The sequence below is a fragment of the Miscanthus floridulus genome, unplaced genomic scaffold, assembly GCF_019320115.1.
Source record: "Miscanthus floridulus cultivar M001 unplaced genomic scaffold, ASM1932011v1 fs_546_1_2, whole genome shotgun sequence".
Classification (NCBI taxonomy): domain Eukaryota; kingdom Viridiplantae; phylum Streptophyta; class Magnoliopsida; order Poales; family Poaceae; genus Miscanthus; species Miscanthus floridulus.
Window position 1 is genome coordinate 1 of NW_027096912.1, and position 26,191 is coordinate 26,191.

The 26,191-nt window shown below is 44.9% G+C and overlaps 2 protein-coding genes, 1 long non-coding RNA gene and 1 pseudogene across 5 annotated transcripts; 2 read left to right on the forward strand and 2 right to left on the reverse strand.

The window, feature by feature from the left end:
* Positions 1-2,675: 2,675 nt before the first annotated feature.
* LOC136532177 (phosphatidate cytidylyltransferase 4, chloroplastic-like) lies at positions 2,676-6,256 on the forward strand. Of its 2 annotated transcripts, none has more exons than XM_066524780.1 (6): positions 2,676-3,196; positions 3,987-4,177; positions 4,427-4,551; positions 5,036-5,169; positions 5,431-5,546; positions 5,850-6,256. In XM_066524780.1, the coding sequence occupies exons 1-6, from the start codon at positions 2,736-2,738 to the stop codon at positions 5,876-5,878; spliced, it is 1,056 nt and encodes a 351-aa protein (XP_066380877.1). In that variant the 5' UTR covers positions 2,676-2,735; the 3' UTR covers positions 5,879-6,256. The 2 variants fall into 2 exon arrangements, with proteins under 2 accessions (XP_066380877.1, XP_066380876.1); XM_066524779.1 differs by having other exon boundaries at positions 5,723-6,254.
* A 242-nt stretch (positions 6,257-6,498) lies between these two features.
* Positions 6,499-9,715, reverse strand: LOC136532178 (Golgi SNAP receptor complex member 1-2-like). The gene is made up of 5 exons (XM_066524781.1): positions 9,109-9,715; positions 7,623-7,718; positions 7,441-7,512; positions 6,937-7,066; positions 6,499-6,772 (listed from the first exon to the last, which is right to left on the reverse strand). The coding sequence occupies exons 1-5, from the start codon at positions 9,457-9,459 to the stop codon at positions 6,675-6,677; spliced, it is 747 nt and encodes a 248-aa protein (XP_066380878.1). The 5' UTR covers positions 9,460-9,715; the 3' UTR covers positions 6,499-6,674.
* Positions 9,716-10,344: 629 nt separating this feature from the next.
* LOC136532180 (uncharacterized) lies at positions 10,345-17,016 on the forward strand. Of its 2 annotated transcripts, none has more exons than XR_010778180.1 (8): positions 10,345-10,977; positions 11,081-12,103; positions 12,893-13,041; positions 13,761-13,874; positions 14,119-14,232; positions 14,375-14,724; positions 16,810-16,889; positions 16,982-17,016. It is a non-coding gene; the product is annotated as an uncharacterized lncRNA (long non-coding RNA). The 2 variants fall into 2 exon arrangements; XR_010778181.1 differs by having other exon boundaries at positions 14,599-14,724.
* A 980-nt stretch (positions 17,017-17,996) lies between these two features.
* LOC136532176 (zinc finger CCCH domain-containing protein 39-like) lies at positions 17,997-19,665 on the reverse strand (annotated as a pseudogene).
* Between the last annotated feature and the right edge of the window lie 6,526 nt (positions 19,666-26,191).

Below are 26,191 nucleotides of genomic sequence, written 5' to 3' on the forward strand. Positions count from 1 at the left end.
GATCTTCTTCTGCTGCGTACTCTACACGTACATGCGGGTGACTGACATGGCCGGCATTCAGCTCAGGCTGATGAGCTATCTATACGTCGTCGTCGTCACCGGCTGGCCGCATGCAACAATCATTTGATGGGCGTTCAACTCAGGCTGATGAGCTATCTGTATACCTATTAATTTGGTATTTTTGTAACCTAATTGTTTTTGTTCAAATATGTCAATCGATCGAAGAATCGATCCATCGACGATATATAGTTTCATCGACTGCTTGATATTAGCAGTCCAATGTAATGTCACGCAAATAAGCATTTGTGTAGTTTTTTGTTTGATTGATTGAATGAATGAATGAAAAGGCATGCTGGCAGTTGTTACCACTAAATAATCTTTGGTTCCATTTTTCACATTGGGTGAATGCCTATATATGTCAAGCACAGTTTTTTCTTGTCTTCAAGTAAGCAATACGCGGATGTTTCATGCCTGGATTAATCTCCGGTATGTGTGTGTTACATTGTGATTCACTGTTGGCACGTGGAAACTGGTATGTAAGTATTGGTTGAACAGGTTTAATACAAACATAGAGCAAAGAAACTAACTAGTGCAAATAAGTTGAATATGAAGGCACTAGTAGAGAAATGGGTTGTAGTCCCGGTTGGGATCCCGGTTTCCCAACCGGGACTACGAATCCGGGACTAAAGGTCCTGGCCTTTAGTCCCGGGTCACATAACCGGAACTAAAGGTCCATCCTCAGGAGAAAAATAAACGAAATTGTAGGGAGACCTCTCTTGCGATGTGTGAGATTCGAACACATGACCTCTTTCCTCGCGTATAAACTCCTTACCAATTTAGCTGTACACCACATGTGACAGGGTCCTAGACACTCTCCTTTTGAATTGACTTGTGGGGTACCTTTAGTCCCGGATGAGAGACCTTTAATCCGGATTGATGACACCAACCGGGACTAAAAGATCACCCTTTAGTTCCGGTTGGTATTACCAGTCGGGACTAAAGGTTGAAGGACCTTTAGTCCGGGTTGGTAACACCAACCGGGACTAAAGGTGGCCTGCTGCGAAAGCGTGCTAGGACAGGGGCCTTTAGTCCCTGTTGGTAGCTCCAACCAGGACTAATTCTTCCTTTACTCCCGGACGCAAAAAATACCGAGACTAAAACCCAAAATCAAAGCGGATGAAAGGTCATTTCTCTACTAGTGGGGGTAAAGATGATCAAACTGTAAAAGAATTTGAATCAATAATTTTTCCATTATTATGGAAAAACATTAACAAGCAATGGACATTATTAGGCGACCTATCGGTTGCATATCAGTGACACAAGACACAACCATGAAGAGGTTTCAAAGTGGCGGAGCGCAATCGTCACGACGCCTAGACGACTAGTGAAAGCAATTTGGTCCATGATGATTCTTGTGACTTGAAAACACCGGTCAACTTTAGACAATATTTAAATGGCAAATAGAGGCCAATTGTGTTATTTAGGCACTTAAATGGTCCATTAAATGGTTTGATTGTTCCAAATTATAAGCCACTTTGACCTTCTTCTTATTTTGTAAATTTACAATGTATCTAGACTATAATTTAGAACGTAGGGAGTATTGCTTATCATTGACCTCGTGTTTTTATCCATTTCAAATTATATGTCATTTTGACTTTTCTAGTTATATTGCTTTTATTATATATCTAGACATAAAGTATATCTAAGTACATAAAAAGTTATTTATCTAGAAAAAGCCAAAACGTCTTATAATTTGGAATAAAGAGAGTAAGTAAGTACCATCTTATATAAAGAGAGGATGTATTTTTAAACTCTTAGATGTAGCTAGCTACTCCTTTCCTATGATAGAAACCAAATATTTTCTTTCTTCTAAATTATAAGTCATTCTAGCCTATTTTGGTACATAATTTTTATTATATCAAGACAAATAGTAAAATCTATGTATCTAGAAAAAAACTAGAATCATTAGAGGGAGTAGAAGGAACAACTAGCTGATTGGTGCAAATAATGAAACGCTGTGCCAGACAATATACTGATATAAATGCACATTCTTAGTTGCTCCCTTCATCTTAAAATAAAAAGACATGGTTCAAAATTTCACTCAAAATTATAAATTATTATAAATAAATTGCTCAATCACGTCTATGCGTGCTTGCCCTTTAAACCGTAGAATATTCCTTTTAAACATCATTATATTCAAAATAACTCATGCAATTTATAGCCGAAATCAATAATATACATACATATCTTTTTAAACTAAGTTTTATTACTAGAAAATTTAACAAGATAACAATTGCTAAGAAATTAAACAAGGTACAATTAAACTAACTAATTAGTGAGGTGTTAGTTAGTGTTTTGTCACACTCATTATTGGGTCTTAAAATTGTTTAGATATCTGATAGAGTATATAAATAATCTCTTTTCTTACCGTATGCATGCGTTGTGCACGATAATTTATAACATTTGCTACAACTCAATGCACGCCGTGCGAATTTTTTTTTCTGCTTCTTCGTGCATCTTTTTACATCGTGCACACGTCGAAAACACTTCTTCACGTTTGTACTTAGCGAGCTCTGTTTCTTAGAAAAGTTCCTTGTTTGTACTCTGCTCCTACTTCCACTAAAAAACAGCGGCGAAAATTAATAAACAAAAAAAAAATCTCTGTTCATTTCACATCGAAATCTCCGCCTCCAGTCCGTCCTGCACGCTCCCGACCCCCACACTTCCCACCTGCCATGGCGGCGCCGGCGGCCACCCGCCTCCACGCCCCGTTCCTCCTGCTTCCTTCCCCACCGCGGCCGCACCCTCCACTCCGCCTCCGCTTCCTCCTGCCGTCCCCGCCGCCGCTCCGCCTCCGCCGCCGCTTCCCGCTGCTCGCGGCCGCCGCCATATCCGCCGCCGCCGGCGGCGTCAGCGGCGGCGGCGGGGAGGACACTGCCGCCGCCAGGAAGGCCGACAAGGCCAGGCAGCTGCAGAAGCGGGTCCTCGTGGGCGTCGCCATCGGGCTGGGCGCCGGCGGCGTCGTGGTCGCCGGAGGCTGGGTGTTCGCCGCCGCCGTCGCGGCCGCCGTCCTTGCCGGCTCCCGGGAGTACTTCGAGCTCGTCCGCGGCACTGCCGGCGGAGGCGGGACCCCGCCGCCGCGCTACGTGTCCCGCGCGTGCTCCGCCATCTGCGCTCTCATGCCCATCCTTGCGCTGTAAGGGCGCATCGCGTTTCTTCTTCCGTTGCTTATCTTTTAGCGCGTGCTCTGTCTCTCTCATAGCCGAAAATTTGCTTCGAGCGGAGGTGTAATTTAGCTACGATTTGACTAGCATCCATCTTTTAGCGTAATGTGATTGTGAGCTGCCTACTGCTTAAGTCATAGAGGGGATCTGACATCTGAGTGTTCCAGGAAAGGAAGCTGTGCAAAAAAATTGCATCATCCTATATTCCTATTCCTATGTAATTTTGATGACAATTTGATGAACTCGTTGCAGTGGAAAAACTGTTCTGACAAATAGAACATGAAAAATGAATTGGAGCTAGTTCATCAGCTACATTGAAAAAAATTTAGCCTTATAACTTTTCAGCCTGTGAAATTGAGTAATCTGCTGGTGTGATTATTAAGATTTCGGGTTGAGGATATTGGGATTATATTCTCATTCCTGAATGCAGTAAGGAAAATTTCAAGGAATAATGCTTGTTCTAACATCCCCACAATATAGTTGAGTTTAGGTGACTTTGGAGCTTACATTTTTCTTCTTAATTGCATGGGATTTGTAACATCAATAGCGCAGAACCTCTTTGAAGTTCATTAGTTAGTTTCAACAAGATAGGCAGGGGATTGTAGATATATCATGGTGATACTGCTAAGGATTCACAATCTCAATCTGAGAGCGAAAATGGGCCACATGCATCTATTTAAGAATTCTACATATTCAGCTGTTATTTCATGTAAATATGACCGTAGCTTTGATTTCTGATATTTCACCTGTCTATTTTCCTAGGTACTATGGACGCATGGATGTTACTGTGACGTTTTCTGCATTTGTTATTGCAATATCATTGCTTTTACAAAGAGGAAATCCTCGTTTTGCTCAGCTAACTAGTTCAGTTTTTGGGTTATTTTATTGCGGCTATCTACCTTCTTTCTGGGTTAAGCTTCGTTCGGGACTAGCTGCCCCTGCCTTAAATACAAGTAAGTTTCTTGGTTGGATCGTCTTTTTTGCTCTTCCAGCCCTTGTGCTCTTTAGTTTGCTACTGTTGATACAAATAATGTGTGTGCTCACTATATTGGCCTGTGCCCATCTAATTAGTCTTCCTGCTGTCTTGGTTAGTTACAAGGATATTTTTATTATCTAAGTCCTTACAAGGTCATATGGTTCTAGTGTATCTATTTCTTTGCTACCTGTAAGGCCCTCCCCTAATATACAGTGTGTTTTGCCAGGTATAGCATACAGCTGGCCAATTCTTCTTGGTGGACAAGCTCACTGGACAGTTGGACTTGTAGCAACCTTGATGGCGATTAGTAGCATCATTGCTGCTGATACATTTGCTTTCCTTTGTGGAAGGGTATGCTCTTTAATTAACACGTTTTATTTTCTTTTTTATTTCTTTCTATTGTTGAGTTCCATATCTAGAGTACCCAACTTGCGTGGGACTAAAGGCTTTGTTGATGTTATTTATTTTGTGCTGCATAACACCATGTGTTTACTTTTACCAATGCACCAGTGTAATATTGGACTAAGAAACAAGTGTAGTTGTTTGGGTTCTTGTAGCTCATTATTTTAGTTATAGCAAGTATCTGTTATCTGTATACCTTAAGACACTTTCTGAAATAAGGCCTGTTGCTCATGAATTATGATGCCAACAAACCATGTGGTTCATGGTGTAAGGTGAACCATTGAAGCTTCACCTTAAGACTAGCTGCACTCAACTGATACCTGCTTTATGCAGTGCCCAGTTAATTTATTGGTATAACGTGTGGTCAGTTAAGTCTACAGTTTAGTAGTTGAAAGGAGTACCATGTGACCATGTTATTTATTCGTTGTTTCAGGCATTTGGTCGTACTCCTTTGACTAACATAAGCCCTAAGAAGACCTTGGAGGGTGCTTTAGCTGGTCTAGCTGGCTGTGTACTTACCACTGTGCTGCTGTCAACTGTCTTACGCTGGCCAAGATCGCTGTTGAGGTGTGACTTCTGGAATTTCTACTATTATTGTGGAAGTGCCATCTAGCACATCAAGAGCAAAACCAAAAAGGAAAACTATATTATGTTCTTATTAGACTTTGGACTTGATTATCCTGAAAGGACTTGCAGCCTATCATAATTTTATCATTTTCTTCAAAGTTGCAACATATAGATGGCAATACTGCACTCCCTTGTTTGCGAATGGAAAATATTTGGGCTACATTTCATTTCAGTGCCTAATAGCTATTTCGTTGATATCAGTGCTACAGCTTATGGAATCCTGATCTTTCTGGGTTCATTATTTGGGGATCTTGTTGAATCTCTGATCAAGCGTGATGCTGGTGTGAAGGACTCTGGATCACTCATTCCTGGACATGGTAAGCAGTGTTGATCTCCCCTATGCCCTTCTCTACACTGCTTGTACTGCATTGAAATAATCATCCTTGGAGAAAATATATATCATAGAAGTGGAGAAATGCATAGCCGCATTGTATTCATGTTCTATCAGTATTTCATACTTCATGCATGATTGTGACACAATGCTACAATGCAGGTGGAATTCTTGACCGAGTTGACAGCTACGTTTTCACAGGGGCACTTTGTTACTCTTTTGTCAGAGTAGCTCTACCCTTATATGGGGTCTGATTAAAGCACCTGGCTTTTTGTTTGTCTTTCTCCAGCCATCAGCAATGCGGTCACCATATTTTAACATAACGATGAGTTTTGCTGAGATGGCCTGGATCAGTCTTCATCTCAAGACAATGAATTTGGTGGCCGAGTTTCTGACTGTTATCAAGATAGAACAAAAGATTACGGCCACAAGCTCAACATCGGCAGTGTCTCTCTTCTTACTTTGGGTTTGAGATGGGTCTTTCCAGCTCAACCAGTTTGTCGCAAACTTGTAACTTTGGGTGTACATAGTTTTTTTTTTTTTATATAGAGAGTTAAAAGGAAAGGCTAATTATTCATCACAAAAGCTGTTAACAGTGTATTGAAGCAGCTTATGCCAATATGTATCAAACTATACTTGTTGATATCGATCGTTTTAATGATTCAAGGCATTTGATTGTCAACTAAATTCCCCATTCATATCAGTTGTTCAGGTGTTAATGGCTGAGGAGAGCAGGGTATAATTGCTAGTCTTGATGGATGGATTCCACGCCATCATTTCAACTAATTAATTTGAAATATGCAGGCTCCAAACATAAAAATGTCGCAAATTTTCATTTACATCTAAAGTTAAGCGTTCAGATAGCACTTTTCTAACAGAAAGCATCAGCTTCATGTTACCATGTATGTGTATATATTTACTGAACTGAACCAGCAAAAATTCTCTACATATGTGGAATCTCATACAAGGTACAATAGATGTCGAACAAATCAATGAAAACTGAAGAAACTGGTCTCTCGTTCCATCTTTCTCAGTGCTGATACACTATCTGATATTATCAGCTAATCCGGGCCAAGAAGGGAGATCTTGGAACTTTCTTTCAGGTGAGATCCCATCATTTTGAAAGCCAGTAAATAATCAAAAAGATGGTGCAGGCCGCGATCACTGCTGAAAGAATTATAGTGTCCTTTGATTTCTTCCGCTTAATGGCGCCTGCAAGGACGGATAGGCATAATTATATGGATGTAGCAACACAGTGGCTGCAGGGAGTCCATGGGAAAAATATCACACAGCAGTGACTAATACAATTGCATCATAGCATAACAACCAAAAAAAAAACAGTGCTGCAGCATGCAAAGAAGGGATCAAAATATTACCAAGAAGACCTCTGATTATTGGGAACTTTTCACCCAACTGCTTCACTTTTCCTTGAATATCTCCAAACAAGGCCCTCTGATTGGAAAGAGCTACTCTTGTGCTTTGAGCTTGGCCAATTACCTCATCAATCTGGAATCGAACAAAAAAAAAGGCAGCTTAGTTCCTTGCGCCAGAGATAGAGCTCTGCACAAATGTATATTGACAGACATTGGCACAGTGCAAATGTTCTTGAGTCGTAATGTTCCTAGCGGCCTATTCTTTTACACTCTTGATTGCAGAATGAGTGAAATGGGATCTGCTGCAGCAGTGGCTAGTGAAAGATACATTTGCTTCCACAAATTTCTATCATACAGTTTCGCACATGACATCATTCATATCAGCTTAAGATGAACATTTAATTTCTTAAACTAACTTCTTCCAGGGAAGCTAAGCAACTGTGGCATACTGAAACTACAATAAACCAAATGTAAACCAGCGCAAGCCTTGTTTAACTCCAGGAATACCTGGTTGATGCTGCCATGAATGGAAGCTCGTTCCCTGAGCAAATGCACTCTTGGCGACATGCCACCGGTGGCCTGGCCAGGGATTTCCACAGAAGAGTGTTAAGACAGGCACAATACATACAACAGTGAAAACGGCATGTACTACATTGCAGCAGTGGAAGAGTTCCTGGGAAGAAATGAACCTTGGAGTTGGACTCAGTGATGTCGTCTCTGACGGAGCTGAGTAGATCGGCGTGCTCCCTCATGGAGCTCAGGTTCCCCCTCGTCCTCCTGAACTCCTGCTTCCACGAACGAACGAACCACCACTTGAAGCGATTAACCAAGAGACTTTGGCATTTCACCCATCATCAGAAACGGGTTTCGTACTTTTACCATCCCTCAAATTGGTTTCGCAATTTTGCCATTATGAAACGGATACAAACCGCTGAAATACACTTTCGGGTAGTTTTAATCCGTGAAAAAAAAGAAGACACCGCCTTCCGTTCCTGCCCCTGGCTGCTGTTACTTTCGTCCGAACGCGGAACGGATCGAACACAAAACGGATCGGCCCTCTCCTCCATCCCAGCGCTGGCCTTCCCCACGCCGCTCCCTCCCCGTGCCGGTGCCGGCGCCGGCGCTGGCCTTCCCCACGCTGCCCCCTCCCCTGCCGGCACCGCCCTGCCACCACGCCGCTCCCCTTCCCCGCCCCTGCACCTGCGCGTGCCATGGCCGCCACCGTCCTCCGCGCCCCTGCTCCTGCGCGGCCTGCACAAGCGCCTCCTCGCCGGCTTCCAAGCTCGAGCCCGAGTGTCCCCGGCGTCCGAGCGTCCCTTGGTGCCGGAGGTGGAGGTGGAGGTGCCGCGGAGTCCGATGACGACAAAGCCGCGGCAGGGCAGAGCCGCCGCCCAAGCCACGCCGAAGCCGCGGGCAGGGGCGAGCTGCTGCACGGGGGCGGAACCGGTCGAGAGGAGAGAATATAGCAGTGCTAGGGTCCTGTTACAGATACGGCGGCGGCAGCGTGTTCGAGTCGCAGGGGAGGCGTGCGGAGGTCGACGCTAGTGCCGGACGCCGGTCACGCCGCTCCAGGCTGACCACGATGTGCGGCGTGTATTGCTCGTCCGATGGCCACATGAGAAGCATCACGAAGCATCTCATGGCGATGTACACCTTGGACCGCTACTCCTTGAGAGATCTGTCGAACCCTCCAGCTCCAGCCGCTGCTGGCTCCCAGCCTTCGTCTTCATCCTCAGGTTGCTTCCTTGCTTGTGCGACAGGAAGCAGCAATGGCAGAGCAGCACCACCCCGTACATGTTCGATAGAATGTTTCGTAGAGGTAACCATAGCAGTCTAAATATCCGGCGCCGGGGAGGGAGCTGCGTGGGGAAGGCCAGCGCTGGGGACGGAGGAGAGGGCCGATCCGTTTTGTGATCCGTTCTGATGAAAGTAACAGCAGCCAGGGGTAGGAATTGAAGGAGGCGTCTTCTTTTTATTTTTCACGGATTAAAACTTCCGAAAGTGTATTCCAGCGGCTTGCATTTATTTCATAGTGGCAAAATTACGAAATCAGTTTGAGGGATGGTAAAAGTGCGAAACCCGTTTCTCATGATGGGTGAAATGCCAAAGTCTCATTAACCCAATGGTTCAACGAAACGAGAGTGCGAGGAGCGGAGCGGAGGGAAGGGAAGGGACCTGCGTGAACTCGTGGAGGATGTCGCGGTGGCGCGCGAGCTTCTGGGAGACGGAGGTGGTGGTGGCGCTGGAGGCGGCGCAGCGGCTCATGGCGTCGTTGACGTCCTGCAGCTTGCCGAGCAGCGACTGGATCTCGAACTCCATGGACTTCCAGGAGGAGCGGTCGGCGGTGGGGGAGGCGGCGCCCGAGACGGATGCGGAGGAGGAGGAACGCGCGGCGAGGCGCGCGTAGGAGGACAGCTTCACGTCGAGGTCGCCCTCCAGCTTGCGCGCCTCCCGCCGCAGCTCCTCCCACCCGGACTCCTGAAGCTCCAGCGCCGCGGCCGCATCCGACGAAGACGACGACATCATCTCCGGCTCCGGCTCCGGCACCGACGCCGCGCGAGATCCGATCCGGCGAGGGGTCTGGGGTCGCTTGTGACGCGAAGAAGAAGCGTGGCGAGTGGGGAGTACCTCCGATCTGGATCCGACCGCACGCCGTAGTGGGGAGGTTAGGACTCGCGAGGAGGAGGAAACGGCGGCGGCGGCGGCGGAGGGCGAGGTGAGGTCTTCTCGATCGAGGGCGGGGAGTTTAGCCGGTGGTGATGGAATGGAACTATAGAAGGAATCACGGTTACACCCCTACTTCATCGCAATATTTCATAAAACTCCCTCCTGTCTCGTGGATTGTTACAGGAGTATATTTTCGTATTTTGAATGAAAATTTCCGTGCTGGAAAAAACAGTGACGGTGGTGCTCTGTTTTGCCACTATTTATATGAAAAGGTCCGAGTAAAATCAAAATATAGTAAAATTTCCTATTTATAATTCAGGATAAGGGATAGATTAGATAAGTGAAAAACATGTGACATGAGAAAAACTGAGAAACTAGGAACACCATTGGATAACCATACCTGTCAAACACGAATAGCAAAAGAACAAAATGATCAAGTACAAGTTTTAATGGTAAAGTGTAAAATGCGTGAGTGTCATAATTTGTTATATAAACCCCATTTAATTTAAAAGCCAAAAAGATGGCCAGCTCCTCGACCGGAGCCACCCTCCACGTCACCCTAGATCTTCGCACACGTTAGATCTTGTGATGGACGGTCCAGATCGCTTGGAGCGGATTTGATGGGAAGCGGCTTCTCGTGCTTCTCCTATAATTCTTCTGCTTCTATTCAGCTTCTCCGGCTTCTCGTCCGAATCCAGCGAAACAAATATATACCCAGCTTCTGCTTCTCCTTCCGACGCTTCTTCTCTCCCCCTCCACTCTCTCCTCTTCGCTCTCTCTCTCCCGACCTCTCCCAACGCGGCTAGGGCAACGGCCACCTGCGCGAGCGGGCCGCGGCAGCGGCCGCCCTCCTCCTCCCCCGGCGTGCTGGCTGTGCCAGCACTGCCGGCTCACTGCTCCAGGCGCTGGCGGGGCGCGACGGTGCTCCCGGCCTGCGGCACGGCGCCGTGCGTGGCCACCAGCCGTCGTTGTCCCCGGCCACGGCGCGGCGCGATCGGGCCCCGACGGCGGCTGGCCGCTGGCGTGGGTGCCCCCAGCGTTGCCTCCTCCCGGCGGTCCGCGTGCGCTCGACGAAACCCTAGCGGCGGCGGCTCAGATCGACGGTTGCATCTGCCGGTACGTCACCGTCTTCTTCTCCTACTTCCTCCCATGCCTCCTCCTCCAGATCCCCTCTCCCCAGTCCGATGTCGGCGCCGTGCAGCGAACGAGCTTGGCCCCGTGAGGCCCGCTCGCTTCACCTCCCCTCGCTCCGCCTTTTCCTCTAGGCCCCGACATACGGGTGGAAAGAGCCATCCTCCTGGACCTCTCCCTAGCAGGACCGACCATGTGGTGGCTTGAGGAGGCGGAACGGCCGAACAGCGCTGTGGCGCGGGGCGGGTGTGTTCATCTCATTTATGCTTTTAATTGATGCGTTTTTAGATTGATTTGGTCGATCTACATTTGATTTGGTGAATCTGTATTTTATTTTGGTGGATTGCAGTTTGGTAACCGATTTGGCTCCTGCTGCACCGTGCTGCTTGGTCTCCTCTCCTTGCCTGAGGGCAATCCTCCATTTAGAACCTCCGTAGTCTGCAGTCTCCGACCTGTGCTGTGCGTTCTGGCTGCGACCATCGCATTTCTGCAGTGTCCTGTACCCAAATCAGCACCTATGTATGCGCCTTTGTGAGATTTTAGAAAGTAATGTTGTAAATTTGCTAGGGTCTGCTCATTAGCTATTCAAACCACAGTGCTTCAAATGAAATTAGGCTCATTATTTGATCATTGTTAACCACAAATAGAAGTACGACTAGCAGGCTAAAAAATTCCTTTTCCCGCTATAAAAAAGGACCATCTGCTTAGCATACTAATACTATCTAGGATATGTTAATTTTAGTGTCTGCAATTCTAGCTTCAATGCATTTTTTTATTAGAAGTTGTCCTGAATGTAAAGCTTCAGGGAAAAAAAATAGTGGCTTAGTATCCCAGAGGAAGCACAATGTTCTTAAAAGTGACAATTGTCTTGCTGAATTCTGCCGCAATGTCCTAACTTGGTGTTTCTCTCACATGGTTAGTAGTTTTGGTCTTGTCCTGCTACCATTCTTCTATGGTCTTTCCTGAGCTGACAGATGTTTCCTATGAATCATGTGTCTGAATTGCTAATATGTCCATGCTTTGGTTGCCATGTAATGAAAATAGATCTCTTTGTTCCGTCTCTGCGGATCCATGGCATTAGCAAAGCATTATTCTCCCTTTTATGTTGCAAAGTGATCTTTCAACAACAACAACAACAACAAAGCCTTTAAATCCCAAACAAGTTGGGGTAGGCTAGAGTTGAAACCCAGCAGAAGCAATCAAGGTTCAGGCACGTGAATAGTTGTTTTCCAAGCACTCCTATCTAAGGCTAAGTCTTTGGGTATATTCCATCCTTTCAAGTCTCCTTTTATTGCCTCTACCCAAGTCAACTTCGGTCTTCCTCTGCCTCTCTTCACGTTACTATCCTGGCTTAGGATTCCACTACGCACCGGTGTGGATTTTGTACTACATATGTTGGATTATTGATGCAATACTTTGCTTGTTACGCAATAAATTGTTAGTCCATACTTAGTTCATCAGACGACCTCAAATGGTTAGACCAATTGTTTAAGTTTGAGTTACGCAATTACATGCTTTCCAGTCGACTTTGAGCCTAAAATAAATTGTTACTACATAAATAATTAGCCAATCCTTCTGCAACCAAACAGTTCTGCATGAACTGCTAATTTAGCAATGCAATTTTAGGGCTCTGCAGCCTCGACTTATTCTTTTTTCTGGTGATGCAAATTTATATCTATTTCTATGCACTGGGTGTGTTTTTCTGGTTGAATGGGCGTCCTAAAGTCACTGCACATGCTTCATAGAGTACCGTTCACATAATCAAAACCAATGATTAATCAGTTCTTAGCTATTTCATTGTTTCCAACACAACAAACAATATTCAGGAATTGACCAGTTGAGTTTTTTTAATGGATATTGTTTTTACATTTCCAGTGCATACAGAAAAGGCATTAATGCAGACTTGGAATCTCATAAGCCATTGCAGCGTCAAACGAAACATATTTGGATGTTTGGCAAAACATATTTTAACAAGTATAGATCAAAGAAATCTATGCCTAAATTGTATGCATGTATACAAGTTAGTCCGGAAGGGATGCATATGTTTGCTGGATTAGTTTTTTAATTCGGTGCTGAAACTCGAAATGTTCAGAACTCTGCACTGGCGCCATAATTTAGACAAATAATCAGTTATAACTAATCTTAGTTTGTTCCTATACAGTGATGCGCCTCAGAATTTTTCCATGCCTGTATCACTATGTTTTCTCATTTGGGGCTAAAGCAAACTCGGGTTCCAGCTTATGAAAATAAGTTGTTGGTGGTCTGGTGGAGGATTTCGCAACAACAAAGTGAAAAATCCAGAAATGAAAGGTATGTGCTTCTCTCCATTATAATTCTTCACAGGCTCTTATTTCGTAGAGTTCCTGTCAGCGTCACATGGCCTTGTTACGAATTCTCCGTTCTTGAGATCATCAGGTTTTACGCTTTCGGCGCAAGCTAGAATGACATCGTTAATAACATGTCAAGCCCTTGTGAAAAAATCAGCTCTCCAGAAAGTGATTAGTGACACACCTGCTTTTTCTTTATCTTCTACACAGTTTTTCTTATTTTGTTATGACCTTCCATTTGCTTGAAATATTACGTGGTTGCATGAAATAGATATCCATAAACAACCCTCAAAGGGACCTTCTTGATCTGGTTGGTACCAAGATTGAGGAGCCTAAGAATGGTTCTAATGTGTTTTAAGGAGTCATGTTCTAATGGTACCTTTTAAAAAAGCGATGAGAATAGCAATTTAAGGTTCTGCCTTACTGCTATGGTAACCTCTAAAAAAACGATGACTTTAGTGCTTTAGGCTTGCGCATTACTGCCTCTGTAACTTATTGCTCAGCAGTATTGCAACTCTTCTGATGTCGTTCACACTTCCAGTGACCACACATTCCATATGTACTTATCCCTATGCAGGAGGCGACTTATAACCCTATTATTGGCCTACTCTACAAAAGCCTAATCTCTAAATTTAATTTGCACAACCTTAGCCGTTTACTTATCAACATCATTAGCCTCACAACATGTTTACATCTGTGCAGACACTTCTAACAATTCCTCAATGGACACCTCAGACGACGACAATCAAGGCTGGGAACGCGGGATTTTTTCCTGTGAATAAGGGTCTTCATAGCTCAATCCGGTGTGCGTAAATGGTAAGGGCCTGTTTGGAACGCGGGATTTTTTTCTGTGAAAATGAACTGATTCCTGTAAAATTCCTGCGTTTCAAATAGGCCCTAGGTGTTATAGCCTCAGAATAAATGTGCTTACACACGAAAATTGTTAGAAGGTGTACGTGTAGGGTAATTTAACAAATTTCTATCATGAAGGGAAGTACCTTACGGTTTACCACCCTGGCCACTATCAACGACTCACATGACCCCACTTTTAATTCTTTAGGCATTTCTTTGAATAAAGTTGGTACCAACCGTACGGGTGACAACAAGATTGTTTATTTGCTGTCACTTCTCTTTGGATGGAAAGTTACTAGCTGGTGCTGCTCATGAGAAGGAGGTAAAATATTCTTTCAGATCCTACGTCTTGCTCTGTCCTTTGGTTTTTGACCCACACCTCCTCACGGTTCAATGCACTGTTTTGTTACACATGTATTGCTGCACAGGACTGATCATTTCTTGTCTGAGTTGGGCTTTATCAGTTGATGAAGACCAGTGCTATGCCCCTGGGCTTTATCAATACAAGATAATTTCTATGCAGTTATTGTTCCCGAATGGTTAATCAGTGTGCCATATTTTTTTCTTTCCTTCTCAATTCTTGGAATTCCATCTGCCTGTCGTAATATAACTGAGAGCTTTCTCCTGCTCGTAGCTATTTTTTATGGCCTCGCTTTTTATGATCTTATTTTTTTGCCATTTGGTACAGATAGAACAGTTAGCTTTTTTGGACATTCTGCAGCCACTTTCCTCTGATAACACATATCGTGTCCATATTGGAGGTGACAATTTCCAATTTGTATAAATCTCAAAGCTCACTTCCGAAGAATTCAAGGTGAGAATTTCCAATCTGTATAATTCTTAAATTTGATGCTACTTAGCATCATCTGTATACTGCTTGTCTTATTTCAGTAAGCCTTCCGTCCTAGAGTCCAGTTGAAGGTTGTGCCATGGCTTAACCATATCACATATAATAGCACAACCGCACAAATTATGTTCAAATCAAATCTTCTTTGCTCCAAAACTATTTTTCTATGAAAAGGACTGGATTAATCCCAACTAAATCTTAAGAATGTTTAGTTTTCTGATAATAGGTACCTTAGTTTTCATTGACATTTTCATATCACCTCATCGAATGCTTGGTACAACAAAGAGGAATAGAGTGAGCTCAAAGTACACTAGAATTAAAATTACAGTGTGGTTCTCTTTGTCAGATTCGTAGCCTTTATGTCATAGGATTGTAAAATTCACCTCTCCCTACTCTATATGCACAGTGGTAAACCATGTGTTTCATCATCAAAGATACCCAGTTTAGTACACCTTATAACATTCAGGCTACAGCTCGTTTGACATATGAGTTGTGCTTTCAGCTCACTTAGCACCATCCAAACCGAGTTGCATAGTTCTGGTGCAATGGTTTTTACTCAACATTTAGGCTACACTTCCTTTGGAAATGTTGGAAGCAAAAAATCAGTACCATGTACAGGGCTTTTAATACAGCACAGTAACACTTGCCAAACCAATCTTAGTCATAGATACTTGGCCAAAGAGGTAATTTCAGCCATGGATGACTCCAAACATAGTGGTCTCAACAAATGCGTTGACAACTCTTTTGCTGTGCATTATGACCTATGTAATTTCAAGGCATGATCAGCTACTACTCATAGAAGAAGATAAGAGGACTATAGAAAATCTACAGCTACATTCTTGTACTTCTACCATTCATTTATGCTACCCAAATTCCACGTGTATTTCTATTGCAATGCCTATTTTCATGTAGTTCTATCAACCATTTATGCTTACCAATATAGTACGTTCCCAGGCAAGATACTACCACTATGCATTATTACTCGGCTTGTTCGGGTGTTCTTAAAAGCAACACTGCTGCTGCCAAAATTCTCACAGTTCACTATACGAAAAGCAGCAGCTGCTTGTAAATTTCCCATTATATCTGCTGAAATTTCCCATCTTTTTTAGCAATATACTGTCTAAAGATCTATCTTACTCAGGTAAGGTATGAAGTCTATTCTAACATTGACACTAAATAAATTACATATAAGAAAATTACAGCTGTATTGTGGCTACTTGGGGGCAATTGTAGATGAGCACATTCAAATTATTAAGATTTATTGACCTCTGATCCCATAAATAAGCACATACATGATTAGTAGACTATTATTTTATAACTGTAAATGAAGAAAGCTTCAGTACAATAGAAAGATAACTAGCTTTTTAAACATCATGGGGTAGATGTAGAAGAGTTTAGCAGCTCAGATTGTGCAAATGTCTTCAGCTTAGTTTAATCAATATTCCATCTATTTATCCTTCTGTTTATTTGACAATCAAATATATACATGGTCAGCGGGACAATAGGAAGCATGCTGCTAAGCCTTCCAAGTTAGGTGACTGATTAGCTTCCCACATCCACATGTTCAGTTGACCAAATATTAACTGATTTGTTGCAGCTTATTGACATGGCATATTTACATAACGCAGATATAGATGTGCTTGCCTATTGTTAGTCCTGATGATTATAATTACAAATATTTTTTACTCTACACATGGATGTATTGTCTATTAGTCCCTTCTTTTAAAAAATGAAATTGCAGTATAGCACCCATTCGGTATTATAATGACCTTCAAAGGAAAAATGACTGACAGGTTCATACTTGTTTTTCCCCTGTTTTCTATATGGAATTTCCCTTTTTCATTTTAATGTGTTATTTCTACACCTTACCACCCTGAAGCATTTATTTTTAGAGTGCTCCACACAAACTTTATTTACTGAACCACCCAAACCTTAAATGGCCTTCAGAGGTATTATCCTGTATTTATCGACTTCATCACACAACAAAACAATTCTACTGTTTAGATCTCCATGCTATTTTCCAATCCAATTATGACATGTCTATATTTCTAGGTTGGGCTCCCTTGCTGATCTAGGAGCAACACTTTCTCAATCCTGTAGAGAACACCTTCCAAGTTCAGTTCATCCTTTGGGTGAGTTATCCTCTTCATTTGCCTTTCTTACATGTTATCCTGAGACTGTCATATGAACTTAATTGCTGTTGTGTGGTATTCGTCATGTATAGGCGCTGCTCATTGGTTTCCTGGATGGGTGGGATGATAGCCAGGGGCCTCAAGTCATTGCCCCAACCATCTGGTCAAAACTAATGCCGACCTCACACACTAGTTAATCTCATCTCTTCCAACCGAGTTTAGACAGGCAGCAGCTCATATACCACAGTCACAGGAACTATGCGATCCACTGGACGAACTAACCCTTACCATAGACTACTACCACAAAAACATGCAAAAGCTGCATGGATACTACGAAACCAACAAGGTACGCTTCTAACATCCAGCTATGTGTCCCATCTACTACCGCTACCTCACGTATTCAGAAACAATGGATGCTTATGCTTTCAGCAAAAATACATCTCAACCAGACTGCAGACAGAAACGCTGAGCCTAGCAGGCAACCGCTGGGATTGGATGAATGCAACAGAAGAATGATGTACATCAGCATCATCATGCATCGCCTATCACCAGACCTTCACCAGCACCACCACACATCGGCAGCGCTACTACCACCGAAGACAACTATTTATGTACACCGGCTTAGAGATCAGCTACCGTGTATAGCTTTCCTACTACAAAATACTTATCCCTGTAATATATTTCAATAGACCTGTATAACCTCTGAACGTGCTACCGACGCGAGCGCGTGGAATCGCGCGCCAATCCACTAGTACTTAACAAATTTGGGGTATCTACGGATCTACCGGAAGCGTTAAGAGAGAAGAAAGCTAGTGAGAAATCAAGAGATCAGGTTACGTACGTATCTCCTGGCCAATCCAACGACCTGGAACAGCAAGTCGCCATGAAGCAAACCGATGCGCGAGTCGCCGGTTTTTGAAGTGACTGATGGTCGGCGACTCGGCGTGGTAGGACCAAACGCCTATACATGAGGGTCGGCGTGGGATAACCACACGCCGAGGCCATGGGCCAGCCCTGGAGTCGGTGACGTGGTAAGGACTCGGCGTCGTGTCAGTCGACGCCGACCTTCATATCTCGGCGTGAATTTCTAAGACGCTTAAAAATAGTCTATTTATAGCAAAAGTTTTGGTATGAATTTTTTTGTAAAAAATATTTTAAAAAGAGACCAAAATGCAAAAATTTCACGCTGAAGTGGCGGAAGTGGCAGCGGTGGCCGTAGGGGCAGACGACGCCAGCGACCACCATGCGGCAGACCTGGGTCTTGTAGCGCGGATGGCGGATCACGGGGCGGAGCTCGCCGATGCCGTGCGCGAACTGGCACTGGTCACCGTAGGGGCACGCACCGGTCTCCTCCCACTTGTTGCACAGCTCCGTCTTCATCGTGCCCTGGTTGTTACACCTCGAACTCCAACCCGCCGTTGAGCTTCTTCTCCTCCACACCCTTGCGCTCCTCCTCCCCCTTCACGCCGCCGTCCATGCCCACGAACACGCGCTGCTGCTTGCATTGCCGCATTGAGAACAACAGACGAACAGGTAAGACTCATGGACTGAACGATCGAAAAACTGGACTCGGTCACAACATCTGGGGAAATGGGTTGGTCGTTGATCTCACCGAGACCTTCGTTGGCTTGGACGCCCGATGCTTGCCGTTCTGGTTCATCTTGAGGTAGCCGGGCGAGCGGACGGAGATGCTCTTCGGCATCACCGGTGCGGCGGGCAGCGGTGACGGAGGAGGAGGAGGTGGTGGTGGCGTGGCGTGCTCCTCGGCGAGGCGGAGACCGCTGAACTCGTCCACAAGCTTGCAGCCGACCACGTTGATGCGGCGGGCGAGGTCCTCGTTGGCGACGCGGAGCTCATCGTTCTCCCGGCGGAGCGCGGCCGCCTCGTTGCTGGCGTCGGCGAGGTACGAGAGGCAGAGCTCGAAGCGGTTGACCACCTCCTGGTACTGGAGCGCGAGGCGAGCGAGGCGGAGCCGGCGCTCCGCGGCGGTGGCGGTAGCGGCGGACGCCACCGCCGCGTCGTCCCCGTCGTCGACGACGGAGCCGGAGTCGGAGGAGCCGCGGGACAGCGAGGCGGCGCGCGGCGACGGCGAGGACAGCCCGGGGCTGTTGCCGAAGCGGGAGGAAGCGGTGGTGGTGGAGTAGCCGCAGAAGCGATCGCCGCCGAGCGAGGAGAGGCTGGAGGAGAACCGTCCGTCTCCGCCGATGGCGAAGGGATTGGGCCCAAACGCCGCGTGCAGGCCGTCGTGCTGGGCCGGAGCGAGCACGACTTCCATGGCGCCCCCCTGCAACCAAATCGAATCAAACGTCACTGAAAATTCGAAGGAAAAGCAGAGCAAATAAATCCCTGGAGCGAATGGGACTGCACACTGCAGAGTAAAATCATCCACGAAGCATAATGCTCATAGCCGAACACGAACTGAACTCTTACAGAAGAAGGAAAAAACTGGGCAAAAAGGTAGCGATCAATCAGTCACAATCAGAGAGTAGCCAATGAGTTGGATCTGCAATTGTTCAGTTTCATGTCGAACTCTACCAGACATTACTAATAATTAATTAAACAACACGAAACCGCACCCAACTGATCAGCGAGTCGATCAAACGGGCATCCCTGAATGAGGGAGGGAGGGAGGAAGCTTAGATCGAACAGCTCACTCACCTCTTAGACTAGCTTCCCGTACTCGAGCGCCCACTGGATTCGAGACGCCGGCTTGGAGGTGGTGCTGGAGACTAGAGAGGGGAGGGGGGAGAGGAAGCAGATGGAGTTTGCGCGGCAGGCCAATCTGTTGCGCGGGTTGATGATGCGGGGAGCGGGCGGCCGTGGGGCGCGTATACATAGGCCGCAGGTAGCAATGCAATGCACCACACAGCACAGCCACAGCATGCGCGTGCTTCGCCGAGCGATCGAGCGGCGGGTTCAGTGGGGGCCCGCGCGTCTGCACGGTGGCAGGCTGTTACGAGGAATTAACAGCGGAGAGCGGACCCGCGGAGGCCGTGCGCCGCACCGTGCCCTCCGTGTCTTGCCGCGCACGGCGCAGAGCAGCGTTTGAGACTTGGCGCTCGGGCCCGCCGCCCGGCCCGGAAGTTGCAATTTGCGTGCACGATGGAACAGTGTGTTCTCGGGGCTGCACTTGCACGTGCCGACGCGCACGATGGAATAATGTAGCAGTCGTGGCCGCGGCGTCAAGCTTTTCATGAATAAGGGCTCGTTCATGAATAATCGGCAATAATCACTTGAACTTGGGTTCTCACATCAATTTCGGTACACGGCGAATATATAGTGTAGTAGACTATTGTTTGTTATCTTCTTGTGTGCACGACCAATTTGCTTGAGATCCAGCCCACATCATATTTGGATCCACCAGTGCTAATAGCCTAATACCAAATTACAAGTCATTCTAACTTTCTTAGAAAGTTAAAGCATCTCAAGTTTGACCAATATTATAGAGATAATTACAAAGATTTATGACCCCAAATATGTATTTATGAAAACTAAATTAATGAAGAATCTAATGATACTTATTTAATATCATAAATGTTATTATTTTATTATATAAATTTGATCAAACTTAAGATGTTCTGACTCTCGAAGAAAGTTGGAATGACTTATAATTTAGAATGGAGGGAGAAGTTAGCTAATAGCAAAGACACTATTAGCTAGCTAATTATTATCAGGGGCTGTTTGGATCCGTCAATTAGGAGATGGTTGGAGATGCATATGAACTATTAGGCCCCGCTCACTTCTCTTATAATCCATACTTTTCAGCTTGTTTATTCAGCCGGAACAGTGTTTTTCTCTCACCATAAATCAGACGGAACATTGTTTCGGCTTGTTTTTTCAGCGAAGCGAACGGGTCCTTAGTACCCTTCACTAACTAATGAACTAATCATTAGTACCTCATTTCTAATAGTAAGTAAGTCTATTAGTACACCTACTAATTTTAGCTAGTAACTATTGATACTGTAGTTCCAAACAGGTCCATTTCAGACAGGTTGGCCCGGTAACTATTGGAACTGAGGTAGCCTGTTCGTTTGGCTGTGGCTTGTCGTAAACGATCGTAAATTTTCAGCTGGAATAGTATTTTTCTCTAACACAAACCAGCCAACAGTACTTTTTCACGAACCAGTAACGATACGAACCAGCCAACCGAACAGGCTGGCGGGTTGTCCTCGGAGCAATACTAAATAAAAAAACAATAGAACCATATGTTCGCTAGCCATTGTTATAGAAGTTATTACTTTGTTAGGGGGAACCTCAATAGATGCACCTCAATTTATATATTCCTCTGTTCGACATTATAAATCATCTTTGCTGTTTTAGATACATAGTTTTTGTTAGGTCAGCTCAATGTGAGTTTCACTAGACTTTCATGGGCATTAAATAAGCTGATGTAGCATAGTTTAAATGAAGAGAGTGATGAAAATAGTTTCATGGGGATGAAACTTGTTTACATTGTTTCTAACATCAGAGAGTCATGAAACTCCCACTAAAACTAGCCTTATACACCTAGGTACGCTATGTACCTAGAAAAGTCCAATCAACTTATAATTTAAAACGGGTGAAGTGTATAATCCGGTTATTGGAATCACAATCTAGTCTAGTCTAGACTATAAAAGTGGCTTGAACAAAGTATAGGAGGATCCAAACAACACGACCCACGCAAACCTCTTATATACGAGAGTATGTTACAAGGCTAGAGTTGCTTAGTTTTTAATCAGTGGCTTAATAACGAGTCCTAACAAATCAAGCGGGGTCCAATGCTACGTAGTCGTAGTACTTTATAGGAGTCCTAACAAATCAAGCGGTACTGGCTCGTAGTACTTTAGGAGTCGATCGAGCGTGGTTACAGTGCGTTTTCTGATGGGATTGGAACCACTCTAGTCTGCTTTGCCTTTACGGGTCTACCCCTCTCCGAGCGAGCTAACCGGCGTCGTCTCGAGCAAGAAAGGAAGGAACACAACACACCCATGCAAAAAGGCCAAAAAAAAAATGAAGCCGTCACGCTCTGCTCGTAGGCCGTAGCGTTGCTTCCTCGGCACAACTTTAACTAACTTGGCCCACAGCGCGCGCGACCATGCACGCGCGCACGTCGTCGTCCGGACACTGCGCATCGCCCGCGGCCGCGCGCCTGCCGGCCGGGGAGTCGGGGACGACGGGACCGGAGAACGAGAACCCCAGCGGGGACGCCGGACGCCGACGGCCAAACGAATCGGCGGAACTTTTAGGTGCGGTGCGGTGCAGGGGGCCTTCGGTTTAGCGGTGGCAATCTCAGTTCGTTCTTGGGGCCAGCCAGACGGATCGGATCGGATCAGAATCTGTGCTCGGCCGTCGCGGTCCGATTAGTTATGCGCGCTTGTCTCACTGGTGCAGGACTGGACACCAGTCCTCTTTGAAAACCGCCGGTTGGAAATCCGAGACTAAAGGCCACTTTTAGTCTAGTTCTGGCAACCGAAATTAAAAGTGGACATTTAGTTCCGATTAGTATTACCAACCGGGACTAAATAGCCATCCAGGTATTGCACCAGAGCTGGCATCTGTAGTTTTGGTTGGTGTTCCCAACCGGTACTAAATGTTCTTTTTTCATTTCATTCTTTTTCATTTTATGGTTTCTTTTCAATTCAATTCTTTTTGTTTCGATTAGATATTCGTATACGAATTCTACGCTGCTAATATACGTCCACGTATAAAGTTCCGTTCGAGCATTATACATAAATAACACACTAAAATATATGAAACTACATATATATAAATATTTGAAGAGGTTGTACATGCATGGAATATGTACATAATAAAGTCACAAAAAACTTGTATTGGTCATGTCCTTGGGATTTCATTCAACCCTAATTATCTTTAGTCGTATGGTTATTAGGTATTAATTCTTTAGGGTCATAGTGGTACGCGTCTTTGGGATCTATGACCCCATCCACAAGAAATCCTGCCAATGCCTCTTGAATTGCTTTGATCTGATCACATCGCATAACCTTCCGCTTCCTCTATTCAATCTTCAATTCGAATGAAAGGAAAAGTATGAATATATATATGATTATATATATCAACACAATGGTAATAAATAAATTATGTATATTTTTTACGTACTTCGAGGATCTCTTCACTTGTTCTCTTTGAGTACTCCATCATAAACTCGCAGACGTAGTATCCACATAAGTTGTTCCCTGATCCCTGTTGCAGACACCATTTTACGAGAAAAAGATTCGTCATCAACCAATGAAGCATGGTAACAATGAATTGAACTAAATAAATATTCGGTGACCTAGCTAGTATTTATTGGGTATTGGACTACATTCAGAGGCACTTTCCACTAACCATAATGGCGTCTCTCGACGAACCTTTTTCAAGCATTGCCCAACAAAATAAATAAATAGAGTTATATCAATAAAATGGCATAAAAGAGTATACAGTGTGCGAAACCGAAATTATCACTGTGATAATATATATCATTTCTTGGTAATCTTTTCAAGGTTTTGTTGCTGAGTCAAAGATCTTTCCGGTACTTCTGGGCATATCGATGACTAGTAGTGTCTAGTGATAGCTACATGTTTATACGCAGGCATAACTCATTAACTAAAGTCAACATGGAGTAAGCAAAATAAAATGGGCACAAGACATTAACACTCACTTGAAGTTGTAAGGGAAGAGTATCAGTGTCTTGTTATGTTGGTTATCTAATAACTTAAACAGATTATTCTCCACTTGAGGTCGCCATCTATCATATGGAGTAACAGTGTCCTTGAATGTGCGATTCAAATCCATAAAACCAACATCAGTTAACCCTTTTCTCTTTAGTTTTAGCATCTCATATCTACATTTATATAGTACAAAAGAATATATATAGTGTGAGGATAACTATATATAGACAACGAACTAACATGTAAGTTACTTCAATTGTAGAAAGAATCACTTACAGACACCAGCAACTGAGGAGAGATTTGTCGAGAGCATCCCGGTTTAATAGTTGGTGTAATTCATTGAACTAAATATGTAAAACGTCGTAGCCACTGAAGTAATGCTTTGGTCTAATTCTAACAAGCCATGCCTCTTCGGTGTCACACGCTCTTAAGTACCATTTGTTTAACAAGTACATTTATGTACCCAGTGATGTCAAGGACTTAGGGTTGACAAGACTCCTGCCATACTCATAGGTCTGGTAAATATTAAAGTTGGTTGTGGGTATGAATCCTTCCCCAATGAGTTGTAGAGGTGTGAGATCTGTTGTGGCCATGAAGTCTTGGAGTATCTCCCTATCGATTGTACCGCCTTGTGCGTTTGTACAATCATCCTCAACAACTAGCGAGTCGATAGATTACTTAGATTACTGCTCGAACTGTACAACATCTTTCCCCGCTCCTTTCGCTTTCAGCGACGCCTTATATGACTTGTCGAGAGAGCGTTCATAGTCCGATAATGGCGAGGGCTTATGTGCATCACGCTGCTTTTTTCGCACTCATTGATTTTTTTTCCTTAGTTCTCATGGAGCTATGTAGTGCGGCTTTGGCTGGTTTTTCTCAAGTTCCAACCTCCTTGCTCTTGATTCTGCTAAACGTTGCTTCCAGTTAACCAAATCTTTTTGTGCCGCTGCTTTTGATTCCTCTTCAGACTTCTCATAAAGCAACTTCTCTGGAGGGGGCTTTGTTTTACGAGGGTTGGCTGTCTTCTTCATCGGGGACTTCACCGAGGGCGGGGGCCTCTTCTGGCTCTGCGGCACGGGAGGCGGAGAAGGGGAGACCGCCTTGGAGGAGATGGAGATGGAGATGCAGCCGTGCCATGGGACGCATCATCATCGTCTAGAGCATCATCATCGTCCATAGCACTCAGATGATCATCATGGGATGGAAGAACTGGACTCAGGTTGGGAGACCTATGAGTACAAAAATGATTATTACACGAGAAGCCAATAATTGAGAATGATTAATTATTGAAAAATTGTTCCGTTCACTTTCATCCGCACATATCATGAGGTAGTTGAGGAGGAGGTGACGGTACCCTAGCCGCCGCATCGGGAATAATGATGTAGCGCTTGCGCCATAAAACGAATGAATGCTCTGCTTGTCCTAGGGTCTTCTCTCCATCACCTCCAGGAAAGTCAAGAGGCACTTCCTCATAGTCTTTGATAACTCTATCCACCGAGATGCTATAATAGCCTGGTGGAATTGGATTTCTATGGCTTGTTGGTGTGTTCTCAGGGACCACAGGAGAAACAATACCGTGCGCCACTAAGACTGCGGCACCGGTATTCCCCAAGGGAATGTGCAGCTCACATGGCGTTAAAAGCACGGTGATGTCATCCATGGGGGAAGTGCTGCAATGCGTCATCTTGATTTGGGAGCTCAGTGGAAGCACAGCTGCTTCTTAGCTGAGGGGGGTTAACGTTGACTGCATGCTCTGATGTTGATGACTGCTTCTGGCTACTCAACTGTAGTGCCACTTGCCATTTGATTTCCTCTTGCATTCTCACATCCATGTTTAGTTCTCGCTCCCGTGATCAAAGCACCGCCTCCTCTAACCTATAGATCCGCTCTGCCTCCTCATCTTTCCTTCACTGGCGGCTTCTATAGGTAGCGGCGTCCTCAGGGAAGCCATGCCGCCATGAAATCAACCCTTTGCCTCACGTTCGCTTAGGGTGTTTAGGAGTCTAGATGGTGTACGTTAGCTCATCCTTCTCTCGGTTAGGCACAAAGGCACCACTGGCAGAAGCATCTATAATATCGATAAGTCTTTGTGCTGCTGTTCCAATTTTCCCACTAATGACCAGCTCCCCGATCTGTGGGTCCAGTGATCCCCATGCATGGAAAAACAATTCTTGGAGCGTTCGGACTAGTCGAGTGAAAATGGATGGATCCCATTGGCAAGCAGGTCTGCTTCCATTTTTTGCCACTTTGAAATGGCACTCCTGTAGCCACCTGATCCTGTTTTATGATGGTATACGTTATGCCGTGCATTCTGTTGTTTCCTTCTCACCCATTCCTCACCCTCTTTCGAGGTCTTATACCTCACAAATTCAGGCCAGTCGTCCCTCAACTTTTTGTACGGGTTATTTTGACTGAAATCTGGAGTCAAATTCTTCTTGACAAATTCATTGTACAGCTTCTTTTAGGTCTGGAATTGTGTGACCATCTTCTTGAGAGCCCAACTTTTAACTAGTTTTATTAAATCTTCACCTACTGGTAGATTGAAATGTGCAGTGACTGAATCCCAAAGGATGTCCTTCTCTCGCTCAGAGACAAAACTGATCCGAGGATCATCCTTCTTCTGTTTCCATTCACGGACGCTGATAGGGACCCTGT

Bases quoted from the DNA above. Each gene is read 5' to 3' on its own strand.
- LOC136532178 (XM_066524781.1), bottom strand. From the start codon at position 9,459: ATGATGTCGTCGTCTTCGTCGGATGCGGCCGCGGCGCTGGAGCTTCAG. The intron at 7,719-9,108 runs GTCCCTTCCCTT...TCGTGGAAGCAG, and splicing joins TCCTCCACGAGTTCACGCAG to GAGTTCAGGAGGACGAGGGG. The intron at 6,773-6,936 runs GTAATATTTTGA...CCGTCCTTGCAG, and splicing joins AATAATCAGAGGTCTTCTTG to GCGCCATTAAGCGGAAGAAA.
- LOC136532177 (XM_066524779.1), top strand. From the start codon at position 2,736: ATGGCGGCGCCGGCGGCCACCCGCCTCCACGCCCCGTTCCTCCTGCTT. The intron at 3,197-3,986 runs GTAAGGGCGCAT...CTATTTTCCTAG, and splicing joins CTCATGCCCATCCTTGCGCT to GTACTATGGACGCATGGATG. The intron at 4,178-4,426 runs GTAAGTTTCTTG...GTGTTTTGCCAG, and splicing joins TGCCCCTGCCTTAAATACAA to GTATAGCATACAGCTGGCCA.